Consider the following 15,826-nt stretch of genomic DNA (forward strand, 5'->3'; position numbering starts at 1 on the left):
GTGAGCTGCATGCTGTGTCCCACTTGGACAACAAAGACAGCTTGCTTTAAGGCGGCTGTCAGTGCTGAAACAGCAACTTCTGGTCCTGCTGTCCTCCTAGAGGGACAAGTCCATTCCAGGGCTGACCCTGCCTAGTGCTTCTGAGGGGCCATTAGGCCAAACAAGAGCACTGCATCCTAAAGGTCTGACTCTGGAGTTGAAGGAGCTATGGGGCCACCCATCCACAGGTAGGGCCCAGCTGCCAAGGAAGCAGCACAGAAAAAAGTGAGGTAATGACCAAAAAACTCAGCACACACTTGCCACAAATCCATGCCAGCTGCTGCTGACTTAACTCTGAGAAACAAATGCTTTCTAGCATTCATAGCACTCTGGTGCTGAGGACATGCCATTTCTATTGACATTCACATTCCTATGTTAACTGCAGCAGTGCAAAGTGATTAACCACTGCTGCAGAACTGCACCTTATTTCCTCTCTGTATTTTCTGCTTCATTCTGCAGTGCCTGGCTCTTGTTCTGCCTTTGTCTGCTTGACAACACGTCCCTGTGCAAGTGCCTGGGGAGACCCCCATAAGCTTACCTCCTGAATTGCACTGCTGAGCTCTGCTAAACCATGCTCACTGTTGCTTTCATAACCTTTTTCCCTAGTTTGTCTTAAAGTCTATTTCCCAGGACACTCAGCCTAATGAAAAGATCCTTGGCTCCCTTCCCCTCTTCCTCCCCTCCAGTTCCCTATCTTTTCTAGTCAAACGTTTGCTCCCAGTTAACACAAGTGAATTACATCCAGCATACAGGAGACATGTTAGCAGGTGCCAGCACAAGCTTTGCTTTGGCACCAAGCAGTCCTCTTCCTCCATGTGCCTCCCAGGGAGCTGGGCAAGGAGAGGAGTGCTGAAGCAGACAGGGGTGCTGTCTCCAGTGCTGCTGAAGCCCAGAGGATGAGGGCTCTTGAACCTTCGGGAGGGACATTAACGCTGCTGGGAATTGCTTCTTACATAGGCAATATGGCACAACTCCCTCACACCCAGTAAAGTGTTCACTCCCAGCCTACCTCAGGGACACATGGGACTACAGCCATCTGCAGGTGAACACTGCACACAGCCATCAGCCTGTTTCCAAGACACCCCTGCTGCCTGCATTGCCTACAAGCCACCTCTGACCCACGGGTGGCAGGCCTTGTCTCTCCCCATCCCCACACCAGCAACCCTCACAGGCTGGGGAAGCAGCCAGCAGCAGGGCTGTCAGGCTCCAGCACCACATCGTCTCTCGACTTCCTGGAGATGAATTCACCAGATCTATATCCCCCCCTCCTCCTCCTCACCTGAAGGTGCGGCCAGGCAGCCTCTAATGTAGGCTCATCTTCCTCAGGGTCAAACTCCGCGCCTGTGGGATTGGATGATGGCGGGAGTGTCCGGAAGAGGTTCACTGAAAACTGAGGTGAGTGAAAAAGTGTATGAATGACATCCCTGCACCTCACAATGGTCCTCCCCACAGCAAATCCTTCACTGCAGAGCAACATATTGTGATTTGCCATAGCTGTGCCCACAAACAGATCCCTCCCTAGAGGCTGTAGGGTTACAGTCTGCATATGAACTCCACAAGTGCAGTCTGTGCCAGAGACAAGAGCTTCCACCTCTCCCTACACCAGGCACTGTCCCCACCCCACTTCTTCTCTTTCTGGGGGTGGGCAGGTAACAAGGAATGGGTAGGACTGGAGTCATACTCCTCTCTGACAAATCCCCATCCTCTCCTCCCCTCCATGCTTCTGAACAGTCCCTATTTCTTTGGCACAAAAGCACATACTGGCCCCATGCCCTACCATGATAACAGCTTCAGGATAGATGGCCTCAGTGACAACATCACGGTTGTGTGTGATGTATTCCACCATCTCATTGAGACCTGCTCGCTTCACCTCCTTGAACTTCAGGTCACTGAGTGGGTCAGAGATGAAGTCAAAAAGCACGCAGCACTGCCGCAGCTTCTGGATGAAAAGCTCTTCTCGTTCATGTGGAGGAGCATCTGTCAGAGAAAGCAGGGACGTCTGTCATTGGAGATAGGCACAACACCTTCCTGGTTTGCTCAGGTATCAGTGTGATTTGCTCCCTGTCCTGCGTTCCCCCTCCCCCATCACAGTCCCTCTTGAGCTGGTGGGAGAAGAGGGAGAGGCAGTGTTATCCCCGCTATGGAGATGGGACAGTGGAGGCAGAGGGATTGCAAGGCTTCTGGAGCAACTATCCCATAAGGCGATTTCAAACATGGTAGCGGTTTCTGATCTGATAAGCACTGATCCCTTCCCAGTACAAGGTACACTGGAAAAGGAACTCACTTAACTAGCTCCATCACAGACCAGTGACACCCACGCCCTGCACCCCACAGTCACAAAGGGAGCTGGGCAGAGCACACTGTAGGCTAACCCTCCTCCCAGAGAGGAGCCCAGAAGAGAGGGGCCAAGGTGGCAGAGGCCCTATGTTAACAGCATTCTCTTTTTTATATGTTGCCACTGGAAACTATGCACTGCTAAGGCCAATGAGGCAAACTTACCTCTTGCTTGCAGAATGGCTGCTGAGCTGCAAGGCAGTCGCCCTTCCTAAAAGGACTGCCTGTTTCTGTGAGCAATGTCAGCAACGGGTCTGGCTGAGTGACTGCTGAAAATGCTTTCTCCTTGTCCGCACTTAAGTCATGTTTAATTGCACCATTATGTAGACTAACTGCTAATGCTGGGTAATTGCCCTAATGTGGACAAGTTCAATAGCACTACCATAATTTGCAATGGAAACACAAGGAGGAGGAGGAGGAAGCCTGGTCGTCTCCCAAGAACGGGTGGCTGTAGGAACCAAGAACAGTCTGCACCAAGGTCTCTGCACTTCACCACCTTCCTGCACAACCTGCTGAAGAATCTGAGGCAATCCTAAGTACATATAAGCACGAGAGTTTAAATCAATTTAAATGGGAAGGTAAGTACTGAAGTTCACATTGAGTATCCTCCTTTTCTTTTAGGCTATCCATCAATTCTCAACCTGCTGCCAAGCCAAGCACCTTTCCCAGAGCCATCCCTGCCGCACTGCCGGCACGAGATTAACAGGACACTGCCAGGGTCGCTTTGGGAAGAGCCCTTCCACCACCGCACTCTGCCTGGAGAAGGTGCAGCTTGTCATGCAGGTCATCCCCACCCCACAGCTTCTTTACCTTTAAGGGCTGGGAGCTTTTGCAGTTCCCGGTTTTTGCTCAGATTGAAGCGAGAAGAGCTGTGCCGGCGCTCCTTCTTCACAATCTGGGGTCCCCCCGAGTACTTAATCTTATTCAGCTGGGTTGGTGGGGGAGCACTGTTACTGGGCCGCTTATTTGAAGTTGTCTGCTGCTGCTGCTGCTGAGGCTGTTGGGCCTGATGAGCGAGAAGAGAGTAAAACAACTCATAAGCTTTTACCTACAAGCCTCACAAGCAATCAGGTACCATCAGCATCTTCTTGGACTGAAGAAACCAGGCACATTTTTCACTGTTGCACTTGCAATTCAGTGCATCTCACCCACTCCTGCAGGGCTCTAGACCCGTTGGTTGGATTTGCAGCATACCTGCAAAGTGAACATCAGTTTTACTCATATTTGCGAGGTACCACAAGACACCAGAGCCTCCCAGCACAGCGGGTGCTACAGATATGGAAAGCAAAGCCACATCTTGCAACAAGTTACAGGAGTTTGTTGACACAAAAAAGCAGAAATAAGAACTTTCCATGGTCCAAACATAAATCTCAGTGTGCTGCTGCCTCCAGTTACAGCATTCTGTACAATACACAGCAAACAAGTTTTGAAAACTAGCAAGTTGATTCCCTATCCTTGTGCAGGGAACCACCTGGGAAAAAGCAAAGCAGTGTGTAATACAGAGCAGACATGAGGGCCCTGGAAAGGCAATAGTGAAGACCACTAAAATCATTGCTGCATCCATAGACCAGGAGCTGCTAGTCTACGAACCACACAGGCCATACCCAAACCTTAGGTCCCAGGCTGTGGGCTTTCCCAACCCGTCCTGGCTGCTCCCTCCATCTCCGCCTTGTCTCAGCCTCACTGCTGTCTGGAATTCTCCTGTTGATTTACTTTTTCCACATCACCTCTTCTAGCCACACAAACTCTTTGCCTGAACTTTCCTCCAGCAGACATCCTCTCCACTTCATGCTTGTTAAACAGCACTTACAGAGGCACTTTCTTATTTTTAGCAGGTGACCAGAAACTCAAGCCAGTGTTCGCTCAGCTCAGCTCTGTTCTGACCTTGCCAAAGCTCTGCTGGTTCAAGTCCCACTTTGGCCATAATGGCTCAATAACTGACCCTTTAACACCACACTGACCCAACTCATGGAAAACTTAATATGGAAGAGGGCAACATCCCACCAGCAAGTCTATAGCAGAGGGCGCAGCTGGAGACAGCACTCAGCCTACTCTGGCTCTGCTGCGTGAGCCCAGCAACTCTCCCTTCCTCAGCTCTGCCACCTCCTTCCCACCAGCGCATGAAGCCAAGGAGCTGCAGGGTGAACCTGTTTAGGACACGACAGGGATAGCGCAATGGATGGGGAGCAGAGGTGGGTGAAATCCTTGGATGTCACCCTCTCCTTCCCCCATAAAATTCCAGCTGCCATATACAGCATAGTGGTACAAACGCACACCTCCCCAGAACACCGACCAGCAGGATTTTGAGGGAAAGCACCAGCAGTGCAGGAGCTCATCACAGCTCTCCTCCAAATGAGATATGGTCAGTCTCTTCCTGTGAGGAGCAGCTGAGCTGCAGCTTACCCTGCACAGTTCTTACCCTGAACTGAGTCCTGATGGTTTCCAAAGAGGTGCAGCACAGCACCACAGTGCAAGAGAGTTACTGCACCCGCAGCACGTGGGGAGGCAGCAAGGTAGGAATAGGGAAATCCTTCTACAAGGAGACACTGCTCTACAGATTAGGGTCTGTAGAGCAAGTGCAAAGACTCCCTGTGAAAAACAGCGCCCAACAAAAAACACCAATTGTTTTGTCAAGCCATTACTTTGAACTAGAAATCAGAAATATTTTGTTTCTGGTCTGGCTCTGCTTGAAGGAAATCTTAAGTGGTTCTGTTTCAAGCTCAGCTCCAAGCCAAGGTGGGGGGAGACAACAAGATTTGAACTCTCTTCAGTTTAGATTTAATCCGATTCCTTTCATGGAGCGGGACTGTCCCACAATGAGAGGAGGGAGCAAGATGAGCCTGTGATGAAAACAGCTGTGTCTGCCAGACAAAGCAGGCCCAGACTACAAATTGGAGGCAACTTATCCTGAACAGTGGTGTCTCCTCAGTTAAGTCAGGCTGAATCCTTGCTGGAAACCTTCCAAGAGTGAGAAGTTCATTCCTCACCCTGAATATTTGGGTATCAGGGCAGCATGAGCCACTCAGATGTTGTCCAGACGCTTTTGGGAAAGTTAGTCCTCTACTCTGCATCACTCTCCTTCAACAGGGAAGAAGGGCAAAATCTGAATGCTGACCCACCGTGGAGAAAATACGGTATAGAGAGAAACAAAAGATGCATCGGCAGCCTCACAGGTAACACTGAGGGAAGCAGAACACATGGGTCCTCCTAGCTGATGGGACATGCCTGTGCACTCCCCACCCACCCAGAAATGCCACAGGCAAATGTTCCAAGCACGGTGTGTGTACTGCGTGCTAACAGGCTGCAGCCACATTGCCTTCATCAGGGGTCTGGAAAAGTCCTTGCCACCAGCTTCTACAGTCTTCAACAGCTGGCATGAAGAGAGACAAAACACAGCTTCAGGTTTAGCTGCTAGTTATTTGAGAAACAGACATACACATGCGAAAATCACACAACTAAGTTTGCTAGAGAAAATCTGATGATGAGGAGGTCAGATATACTCTTACGCTGCAGTGCTCAGAGGGTTTTAGGATGGATTGCTTCTATATGGACTTTCTGGCATCAAGCTGAATACTAGCTTTCAGGAGGTGCTTCCTGTGGCAGGCCTGCTGTCCTTCTGCCTTCAACACCTCCTACCTTGGCCACATGAATCAGAGGAGGCTTGTTTTAAGTTTCCTAACACTTTCTTCTCTGAAGTTTCCATCCCTGAAAACACAGCAGACTGCTAAAACTGAAAGCTTTTCTCGTAATGCACGGGTATCAACCTCACAGACTGTTTCCCCGACATCAACACCAGCTGACCACTACATGGCTGCAGGCACCTGATCAGGTTCAGCCTCTACCTGACAGGCAGGGCTCACACCACCACAGCAAAGCCGGCTGCTTGGGAGACACTGTTTGCCAGCGGCTGTTACGCTGCACGTGCTGAAGGGACCAGAGAACAGCACAAAGCTGCTTGCTCAAGCGTGGTGCAGCAGCCCCACCTTTCCCGCTGCAGTGGAGCGGCTACTCGTGCCAACAGGATGGGCCAGCCCCAATTGCAACCGCGTTCGAACTCCCCCAAGCATAGGTTCCCTGGCTTCATAGCACTTCCTCCCCACTGGTTCCCACCACCTCCTTACTAGGAACTTGCCTGCACAAGTCAATGAGCCCCAGGCCTTGGGCTTGCTCGGTGCCGTTTCTCTTCACCCCAGGCTCCCAGGGACAGAGACCCTCTTCCCCCAGCCACCCTGAGCTGTGCCAGCTTCTCCTCCACTCTCCTACCCATGTATGACCTCACCTCTGCAGGCACTCCTACCGCGGCTGGGTGCATCGCCGCTTGGAAAGCCCTTCTGCCTCACTGGTCCCTTGAGCATCCCTTGCTTGCTAAGCTTCTCAGCCCAGATCTGCTCTCAGCTCCTCCTCCTCAGATGACTTGTCCCTTCCCATCCCTCAAGTCAGTACCTGCTCTCTTTGTCTGCTCTTACACAGCTTCCCTATTAAAATCAAGCTCTCTGCCTCAGAAGTAACATCAACACACTGTAACGCCTGTCTCTGAATAATGAACTCCAGGTACTGCAGTAACAAGCCCCATGGAGATATCTGCAAAGCACATAATACAGCAGCTCAGTGAAAAGGAGCACCCTCTCCCAGAGCTGCAAATCTCATCAGCGAGGCTCCAAGCTGCCCTTGAGGCTGCAGAGCAACTCCTCTCTCCTCTTTACTGCTGCTGCTAATCCCTGCTCCCACTTCCAGGTCATTAACTCTCTTCCCCACCCAGCTGCCTCTCCCAGTCTTTCTGGCCAGGAGGAGTAACTCTTTCTCATCCTCTCACTCAACACTGCCTTGGTCTCTGACATTATTTCTTTTTTCTCCTTAAATAGCTACACAGAAATTCTCTCCATTCATATCTTCATCATGTTCCAGAGGGAATGAACTAAACAAACCTTTTATTTCGCACTCTCTGCTCTTGTGTTTTCCTCTGCTGCTCCTGTCTCTTCCTGAGCAAACTGCCCCCCCCAAAGCCAGGGGCTGTCCAAGCTCTGCTGGCTCTTTACCTCAGATAGCTTCACCTTAAGATGGGCATGTAAAAGAGCACTGCACTACCCCTGTACTTATGAGAGAACTCAAACACTTGCTCTCCCTTGTGGGGATGCTTCTGCTTTTGAACATATCTGCCCTTCCAGATCGGCTCCACTAAAAGCTCCTTCGCTGCAGAGAACAAAGCATTATGCTTAAGGGTTTCTGGACTGACGCCTACCCTCTTCATATCCCTCCACAGAGATCCCCATAGGAGGTCCTCATCTGCTGCACTTGCTCAGATCTCTCAAACCAGCGCTGCTCTTCAACAAGCTTTACTCATTCCACCAGCCAGACAACTTGCCTGCAAAACAAGTCACAACTTTCTGGTACCAGGATGATTTAGGGCTGAGTCCTCCCCTGCTCCTTGGAGCATGGTGTGAGAGAGGAAAGTGCATACTGGAAGAGGGCTGCCCAAATGCTGCTCTCCTGCTGCAAGCCCAGTAAGCATCTATTGAGATATGAAGAAAAAAGAAAATTCTCTTTGATGCACACAACTTTCACCCTAGAAAAGACAACCAACCAATTATAACTCCATGGAGGAATTTACAGGGCACAAAACTCTCACAGTGGCAGCAGAGGCACCCAGGCGAGGCTCAGCCCATCAGCCCCACCAGGCAATACCACTCCTGGTGTTTCACGAGTCAAACCACCTCCTGTTTCTGACACGAGGAAGGAGTCTTGCTCCCAGCATACATTACCTAATTCCTCACAGTCCCCCAATGTGAAAGTCAAAATACCTTTCTGTGCTTCCTGAAGAGCAGGAAAATTGCATTCAAACTGGTATACATTTCTTCTTATCAAGCAAAGAGCTCTCTTCCATTCTGCAGCAGAGCAGTCCAGAGACAGGAAAGCACCAAGAGAGAACTTCACTGCAAACTCAACAGGGAAAGGAAGAAGAGACCTGTGGTAGTGCACACTGAAGAGGTGTCTCCTTTCTGCTCTGCTCTCTGTTCCTATGATCAAAGCAGACCCAGCCTTCCATCTTAAAGAAGGGCTGGATTTTGTTTGGAGTATGAGGAAGTAGCTGGGTATGTTTTGTGGGAGGGAAGGTTAGACGCATCACTTCTAAGTTTCTTCTGCACCCAGGCACAACCAGACATTACGTGCCATTTCAGGTCACAGAAGGAAGCTTGTAGCCTGCACTGTTCTTCTTTTCTTACTGCACCACTTGTAACCAGGAGAGCAGCGCCACAGCCCACCACTGATTTGGATGGGGACATCAGAGCCCTCTGCTTTGATGGCTATCCATCACCCTCGCATTGCAAGACCCAGGCTTTACTTCCTCTTCCCAGAGCTGTGAACTCAGCAGACAAAGAGTGACAAAGAAATAAAAGGTAAGCCTGACCCCATGATGTCAAGGCAGGAGTTCTCCCACTTCCTCAGAGTTGGCAGACAGCTCTCCCAGCAAGCTGTTTTCAGCTGTATACACAAAATAACATGGGCAGAGGCCAAGACCAGGATGGGATATAAAAAGAGGACCTACAAAACTGCTACCTGCTCCAAGGCAAACAAACTCAGCTTCTGATGCCTTGCTGGCCACACGACAGGTTAGGCATGAGCACGGCTTGGACCCTGAAACCAAGTGGCTAGTAGCAGGGATATTTTCTGAGGCTCTGCAACACAGATCTATGCGTTGAAGGAGACTCTAAATTAACCTTATTTTGACTATGACCATTCCACTGAACTACAGACTTCTTACTAGTCTTCATTAACCTCACATGTCTCCTGTCCCCAGTTCTCCAAATTACAAGTGCAACGTGTTCCAGACAAGACTCAAGCACACAGGCTTCTACGGACGTAGAAGTGGTACAGCTTGTTTGCCAAATTGCAGTATTAAAAAAAATAAACCACATGTATATGCATGCTTCCTTGGACACGTGTACAACAGTCTTCTGAGCCAAGTCTCAAAATCCACAACCACACTGTCTGAGTGCCAGACAAACTCAAGTCTACCAGCAAAGTTCTAGTTTACCCAAATTTTTCCTAATTCTAAGCACAGCTTATCATATTATCATGTTCTGCTGAGGCCATTCTAACACATCTAGCTTGGCAACATAAAAATTGAGAGTGAGATGCTGCACAGCTGGGAATACACTGTGCCTTCTTGTGAGTAATGTTGTGTTCAGCAACAAGGCTGTTATACCAAAGGAGAACCATTTAATCTCTAGCAGTTTACCTCTGTTCTTTCAGGTGTCCTATCCATTACTTCCTAATCTCACTCCCCCAGAAAATGCCTCAGAAGAACACGTTCCTTTTCTATTGCTTCTCACTACTCTCCCACTCTGACACAAGGTGACAACAGAGTTTATTGCGCTTTGCTCTGACAGGAGCAAAGAAGCTGCTCCTGTCTGTCAGGCTTCCTCCTTCTTGATAACCGTGGCTCTTTCCTCTCTGCACCCAACTGTACCACGCTCTGCCCACCTCTGTGAGCAGCACTCGCCGTCAGCTTCGCGCCAAATCTCTTTTAACAGGGCTGCAGGGTATGAGACTCATCCTGTCTCTTCCACAGTCATCGTTCCCTTTGGGTCAACTTTCAAGGGGAACTAACTTCACCGTAACTTTAGTGTTTGCTGCTGTCTTCTCTGATTCCTTAAGATCCCGGTGACATACGTTATGTGGCAGAGCAGCTTGAAGTAGCTAGAATGAAAGATGTTATTCCTCCTCAAAGATGAGTTGCACACGCACACTGCTGTATCCAAGGTGAAAACCTTACCTCTTCCGAATTCTCTGCCCCACCATCCTTCCCACTACTGCTGCTGCCAGGCTTTGTGGCGCTTTTGGTAGACTTCGGAGACTCCTGAAATGATGAAAACATGTTCAGAGAAAATTTCACCTTGTGCAGAATTTCAGCATCTCTTTGCAGAGTTCAGCTCTGCACTACCACAGACCCGCCCCACCTCCACCCCTGCAGTAAGCCCTGCTTCGGGCAGTGACTCCCAGCCCTCTTCCCCTGAGAAGGGCACCCTGAACAACTGCCCTGGCAGCGGATGCCCGTGGCGGGGGCACGGGCCCAAGCAGGAGCAGTGCTGGCACGTCCGGTACCGGTCACCGCAGGCTGACCCTGGCCAGGCACCTCCAGGTGACAGGGCCCCGCGCCCACCCAGCCTGGGCCAGCCCTTCCCCAGGGCACGGCCCCGCCGCTGCCCGCCGGAGCTACGAGGTGCAGGGCACCCACAGCCTCGGCGGGCACGGGGCCCGGCCCGGCCGCCCCGGGCGGCGGCAGAGGCGGATCCGGGCCGCCACCCCGCCTGCGGGCAGCGCCGGGCCGCCCCGCAGCGGGGCCGCGGCAGCCACCGCTGGCCGTCCCGCAGCGGGGCCGGGTCACGGGTGGGGCCGTACCTCCCCCACTGGGGGCATCGCGGGGGAGGGGCGGCCGTGCCCCGCAGCCCCCGCGACCTCCTGCCGCCTCCCAAGCGCGCGGGGCGGGCCGCAGCCCCCACTCCCCCGCCGGGCTCGCGCGGGGGCACCTGCACCGGCGGCCGCCCCTTCCCCCGCCCCCCGCCCGGCGCGCGCCCCCGCCGCCCTCCTGCACCACCCGCCCCGCCCGCCCCGGGCGCGCGCCCCCGCCCCCTACCGGCCGCAGCCCCGCGCGCGCCCCCGCCCGAGGGCCGCGCCGAGGGAAGGCCGCGGCGGGGAGGGCGGCGGGAGCGGGCGGCCGGTCACCGGGCCGCGCCCGGCCCGCGCGGGGGCACCCCGGCGCCGCCGCCGCCCGCCGCACCTTCTCCTTCTTCAGCTTGTACGGCATGGTGAGCGCCGGGCCCCAGCCGCTCCGCGCCCGCCGCCGCCGCCGCCTGCGCCCCGGCCCGGCCGCAGCGCCTTGCTCCCATTGGGCCAGCCGCGCCGGCCTGCCTAGCAACAGCCTTCGCCGCCGCCGCGCGGCGCTGACGCAGGGCAGCAGATTTTTCTTATTGGCGAAACCGCGCACCGGCGCCGGGCACGCCCCCGGGAGGCGGAGCGGGGCGGCGGGCGAGCGGCTCTTCCGGGGCGATGCGGGCGGTGTTGCCGGTCCGTGGTGGGTTCCAGCCCCAGCCCCAGCTCGGCGCGGGCGGGTCGGGTCGGGTCGGAGGCGCCCGCGCCCGTGCCCGCGCCCGTGCCCGTGCCCGTGCCGGGGGGTCCCCCACAGGGAAGTGGCTCTAGGGGCGTGCGAGCAGGGGCAGATCTCCACGGGAGCCCCGGCGCTGGCAGGCGCCCGGCCACGGGGGGGAGGCGCGGAGCAGCTGCCCGGGGCTCCCGGGTCCCTGCTGCGTGCACATGCCTCCCGCAGGGCGGGAGTAAAAGTGGCGGGGGTCCTTTTCCTGCTGCGTCCTGCGCAGCTCTCCTCTGCATTGCTTGGGGAGGTGCCTGTTGCCTTTGCGGGGCAGGTGCTTGTTGGTGCCCCGAGGCATGGCTTTGGGAGGACGTTGATGGAAATAACGGGGTCAGTGCAAGCTGGTGGATGGATGGATCCAAAAACGGATGGAAATGTGTGTGTGGAAGCATTGCAAGGCCCAGCAGAGCCAGAGCAGTGCCCCTGCTGATAATGGAGGAGCCTGTTCCTGGGACATGGGTTGCATGGGGCAACTCGGACAACTCATTGGCAGATGGCCCTGCATCCTCACAGTAGGAGGACAGCCTCCAACAGCCTGCAGACATTGCCTTCAAGCTGATGATCAACGTGGGGAAAAGCAACCAGTGGGCAGCAAGCTGCCCTCAAGTTCATGGACCTGAACTGAACGGGACCTGCTGGCAAAGGGCCACGCAGTTAGGGCTTGTGATGCCTAGAGAGTCCAAGGTCAGTCCAAAAGCTTATTGTCAGTGTGTTTAAGATGGTGGCTGCTGGCCTACTGCAAGAGGTGCAAGAGCTCCCATTCACTTTAGCCAAGCTGGTGGTGAGGATCACTCTGACTTTGAGCAGGTGAAGCTTTTGCCTACAGCCTGCGTTGTGTGCACTGTGGGCTTATTACTGGGAAATCCATGTTGGGTCCTCAGGCCTACACAGCCACTCTGCACAGGGCACACTCAGATGGGATGTGGTGGGGAGCAAAGAGGGGCACTGGGCTGTGACAGAGGTGCTTCAGCAGGAGCACAAACTTTTCAAAGTCATCAGGTGAACAAACCTGGCATGGCACATGGGGAAAAAAATTTCCCTGAGACTATTATAAAAGATCAGTCCAACAGCTTATTGTCCGTGTGCTTATCATCATTGGCTTGACAGCCATTGGCACTCAAGGTTCCCCAGGAGCAGAACAAGGCCCTGGTTGCTGTTGTCCCTCTCCCGTGTCATGCACGAGTGACCCTGGCCAGAGCACTGGCACAACCCTCTGGGTGCTTGTGAGCAGGGCAGCGCACCAGTGTAAGCAGGTAAAAGCCGCTTGCTTGAAGAGTTCATGGCTATCACCGTTACCTTTCATAAGTTGTCATATTGAGTTCTGGATTGGCTTTCCCTGCAGTTCCTCTGTTCACCAAGCTGCTATTGGCCCCTGAATTCCTCCCAGTGCCAAGCAGGTGGTGTTTGGGCCTAATCTTCCTGAACCTGCCAGCAGAGGAGTTGCATCCCACTGCCTCAGCCGCCTAGCAGCTGCCTTTTCCAGCAGGAGCCCTGCACACCCAGTGCAAGCACATGAGCAGCAAGGTCTGCCCTGTGCCAGTCTCAATTTCCAGCCTAGTCTTGGTCATGAAGGATGTGCTTGCCCAGAGCAGGGAGCGTTGCAAAGAGCAAAACTGTAGTTTTCCAAGTTTGCCAAAGAAAGAGCTCTGGAAGAGGTTTCACCAGAAAGCCCTTTGCTGCCAGCTGCCCGGCCTCTCGGCCCAGGACACCTCAGAGTCCAGCCCCTGCAGCAAACGCCAATGAGCAAGCTCTGCATCCCCCCGGCTGGGGCTGCTGGCAGCACTCCCCCCACACCCAGAGTTGGGGACACCCTCCCAGCTGCCATCTCCATGGCAGCAGGTGCATGACAAGGGTGGGGGACTGTGATGGCTCCAGGGTGTGGGGTCCTCAGCCCAGGGCGGGCAGCGAGAGGGCTCGTGCATCGTCCCCCCTTGAGCGAGCGTGCTTGACTGTTGTCCCCTCTCGCTGCCTGAGCAGCACAAGTTGGGGACCTCAGCGCTGCTGCTGCTGCTGCTGCTGCTGCAGATCCAAGGGCTCTTCTAGGCCAGCTCAGGTATTTGACCTTCCAGCTGGGAGGCTGGGTCTCAGCTGTGGCTATTGGTGGTTCTAGGCGGCTTCGAGGAGCTTTCTCAGAAATGACTGGCCAGCTACTGCTGCAAAGCTGCAGGAGAAGAGGGTCCTCATCTGCTCCTGCCCACTGTGCCCTGCAGCCATCCCGGCTGCCCTCCCTGTCACCCCACCTCAGTGGGTCATCAGTGGGTCATCGGCAGGTGGGTGGCTGCTGCCAGCACTTGCGGTACGGTGGCATGAGCTGTGCCAGGGGCCAAACCCTGAGCAGGAATTGGAGGAAACGGCCAGAGGAGGGTGAGGGGTGCTGGGGGCTGGGAGGGGCACAGAGGTCTGGGGGCACCTGGTTCCAGCTGGGGTCCCCCCAGCCTTCCTTGACCCCCCCAAGCTGTGCTGCTCACAGGCATGGAGGAGGTGCCCCCCGACCCCGAGACCATGCTGGTGCTGGGGAAGCTGGGCTTCCAGCTGGGGCTGCTGCTGGCTCACGGTGCCTACTGGGAGGTGTATGAGGCTGCAGCCCCCCCACTGTGGCACAAGGTGGCCATCAAGGTCATCTCCAAAAGGGAAGCGCTGGAGGAAGACCTCAGGAAGCTCCTGCCCCATCAGATGCAGGCAGAACAAGCAGGGGTCATTGGCAGTGGGCAGCGGGGGGCCCCCCTGAGCATCACGAAATGCTGCACGGCAAGAGGGGGCAGTGGAGGGTCCCTGGGGCATCAGGGGCTAAGGGGGGCAGGGGGAGCCCCCTTTGGGGAGCTTCATGGGCAGCGGTGCTACTGGGAGGCTCAACAGGGCGGGGGCATTGGAGGGGTCCCTGAGGCAGGGAGTGGTTGGGGGAGTCCGTGCGGTAGGGGGCATTGGGGGCACCGGGGGGCAATGGGCAGGGATTCAGAGGGGCAGGGAGCTATTGGTGGTGGGAGCTTCAGGAGGATGGCAGCCGTGGTGGGCACTTTGTGGGGAGCTGCCAGCGGTTAGGGCAGCATTGGTGGGCAAAAAGGCCGGTGGTGCAGGGGGCGCAAGGCAAAGGGGGGCCAGAGGGGGGCAGGCCTGTCCCGTCAAGCCCCTGCTGCCCACAGGTCTTGAAGGGCTTGTGCCACAAGCACCTCGTCAGGCTGTGCCAAGGCATGGAGATGAGGACGGGCTTCTACCTCCTCATGGAGCTGGCCCCCTCGGGGAGCGTCCTGGAGTGGGTGCAGAGCCAGGGACCCTGCTCCCAGGGCCAGGCAGGGCTCTGGTTCTCCCAGCTGCTCCTCGCTCTGGCCTACCTGCACAGCAGGGCCAGCGTCCACCCGTGGGTGAGCACGGGGGCATGGGGTCCCTGCTCTGGCAGCTGGGGACAGAGCTCCCCAAGCCAGCGAGGGCTCTGCAGGGCCCCAGCCATGCTGACTGGAGGATCACTCCCCCCAGCCCAGGCAATGAAGGGCCTCCTGGAAGCCTCTCTTTGCCTCCACACCTCCGTCTGCCGCACTGCACCCTTACCTACCCTCCCTCTACACGGCCACCTGCCCCACAGCTCCCAGTCCAAGCCCTCCTCCTCCTAGAGGCACCCCTGGCCCTTCATCTACCCACAGCTCCCTCCTTGGCCCCTGACCTCCCCCTCCCCACAGCTGCCATCTGCTCCTGCTGGCTCCCAGCACATGCTGTCTCTCCCCTGCAGGGACTTGAAGCTGAAAAACCTTCTCCTGGACAGCAAGGACAATGTGAAGGTCTCCATCCCAGCTTCTCCAGGAGGATGGCCCTGCAGGATGCCAGTGGGGAGTCCCTCGGGGCCTCCCCACATGCAGGGTTGCCCGCCAAGGCGGTGCTGAGCCGGACCTTCTGCGGGTCCTATGCTTACACCTGTCCCAAGATCCTGCAGGTGCAGCCCTACAACCCCTTCCTGGCAGGCACGTGGAGCACAGGGGTCGTCCTCTATGCCCTCCTCCCAGCGTTCCCCTGTCTTCCCCCGAAGGCAGCCCCTGCCCCAGGACTGCAAGGTGGGGGCCTGGGGGTGGCTGGGGGGACATTGGAGGGGCATTAGGGGGCACTGAGGGCATTGGGGGGTGGGAGAGCAGAAGATGGGGGTCAGGGGAATGGGAGACAGCTATGGGGCTTTGGGGGGCACCTAGGAAGCATTAAGGGGTAGCTAGGGCCATGAGAGGGCATGGGGAGCTTTGAGGGCCATGGGGAGGGTGCTGGAGGGCAGCTGGGGGTCATCAGGGGAGAGCTGGAGGGCACTGCAGGGGCTGTGGGGGCAGTAGA

At 55.5% G+C, this 15,826-nt stretch overlaps 2 protein-coding genes across 6 annotated transcripts in view; one reads left to right on the forward strand and one right to left on the reverse strand.

Moving 5' to 3' along the window:
• PPP2R5D (protein phosphatase 2 regulatory subunit B'delta) overlaps positions 1 to 11,211 on the reverse strand; it is a 30,694-nt gene extending 19,483 nt beyond the window's left edge. For 2 of the 5 annotated variants that reach the window (XM_050893163.1, XM_050893160.1), the window contains exons 1-5: positions 11,153 to 11,211; positions 10,148 to 10,231; positions 3,184 to 3,379; positions 1,817 to 2,016; positions 1,319 to 1,429 (exon numbers count right to left, since the gene is read on the reverse strand). In XM_050893163.1, the coding sequence (XP_050749120.1) occupies positions 1,319 to 1,429; positions 1,817 to 2,016; positions 3,184 to 3,379; positions 10,148 to 10,231; positions 11,153 to 11,179 (618 nt within the window). In that variant the 5' untranslated portion in view covers positions 11,180 to 11,211. Of the gene's footprint in view, positions 1 to 1,318; positions 1,430 to 1,816; positions 2,017 to 3,183; positions 3,380 to 6,188; positions 6,210 to 10,147; positions 10,232 to 10,494; positions 10,496 to 11,152 lie in introns of all 5 variants that reach the window. The other 3 variants (XM_050893162.1, XM_050893161.1, XM_050893164.1) reach the window with 3 other exon arrangements.
• A 2,782-nt stretch (positions 11,212 to 13,993) lies between these two features.
• On the forward strand, positions 13,994 to 15,605 carry LOC127014034 (testis-specific serine/threonine-protein kinase 4-like). The gene is given in 4 exon segments (XM_050893049.1): positions 13,994 to 14,200; positions 14,662 to 14,876; positions 15,243 to 15,351; positions 15,354 to 15,605. Coding segments are annotated over 4 exon segments (783 nt in total).
• Positions 15,606 to 15,826: the final 221 nt, after the last annotated feature.

This window comes from Gymnogyps californianus, chromosome 3 (assembly GCF_018139145.2).
Source record: "Gymnogyps californianus isolate 813 chromosome 3, ASM1813914v2, whole genome shotgun sequence".
Classification (NCBI taxonomy): Eukaryota; Metazoa; Chordata; class Aves; order Accipitriformes; family Cathartidae; genus Gymnogyps; species Gymnogyps californianus.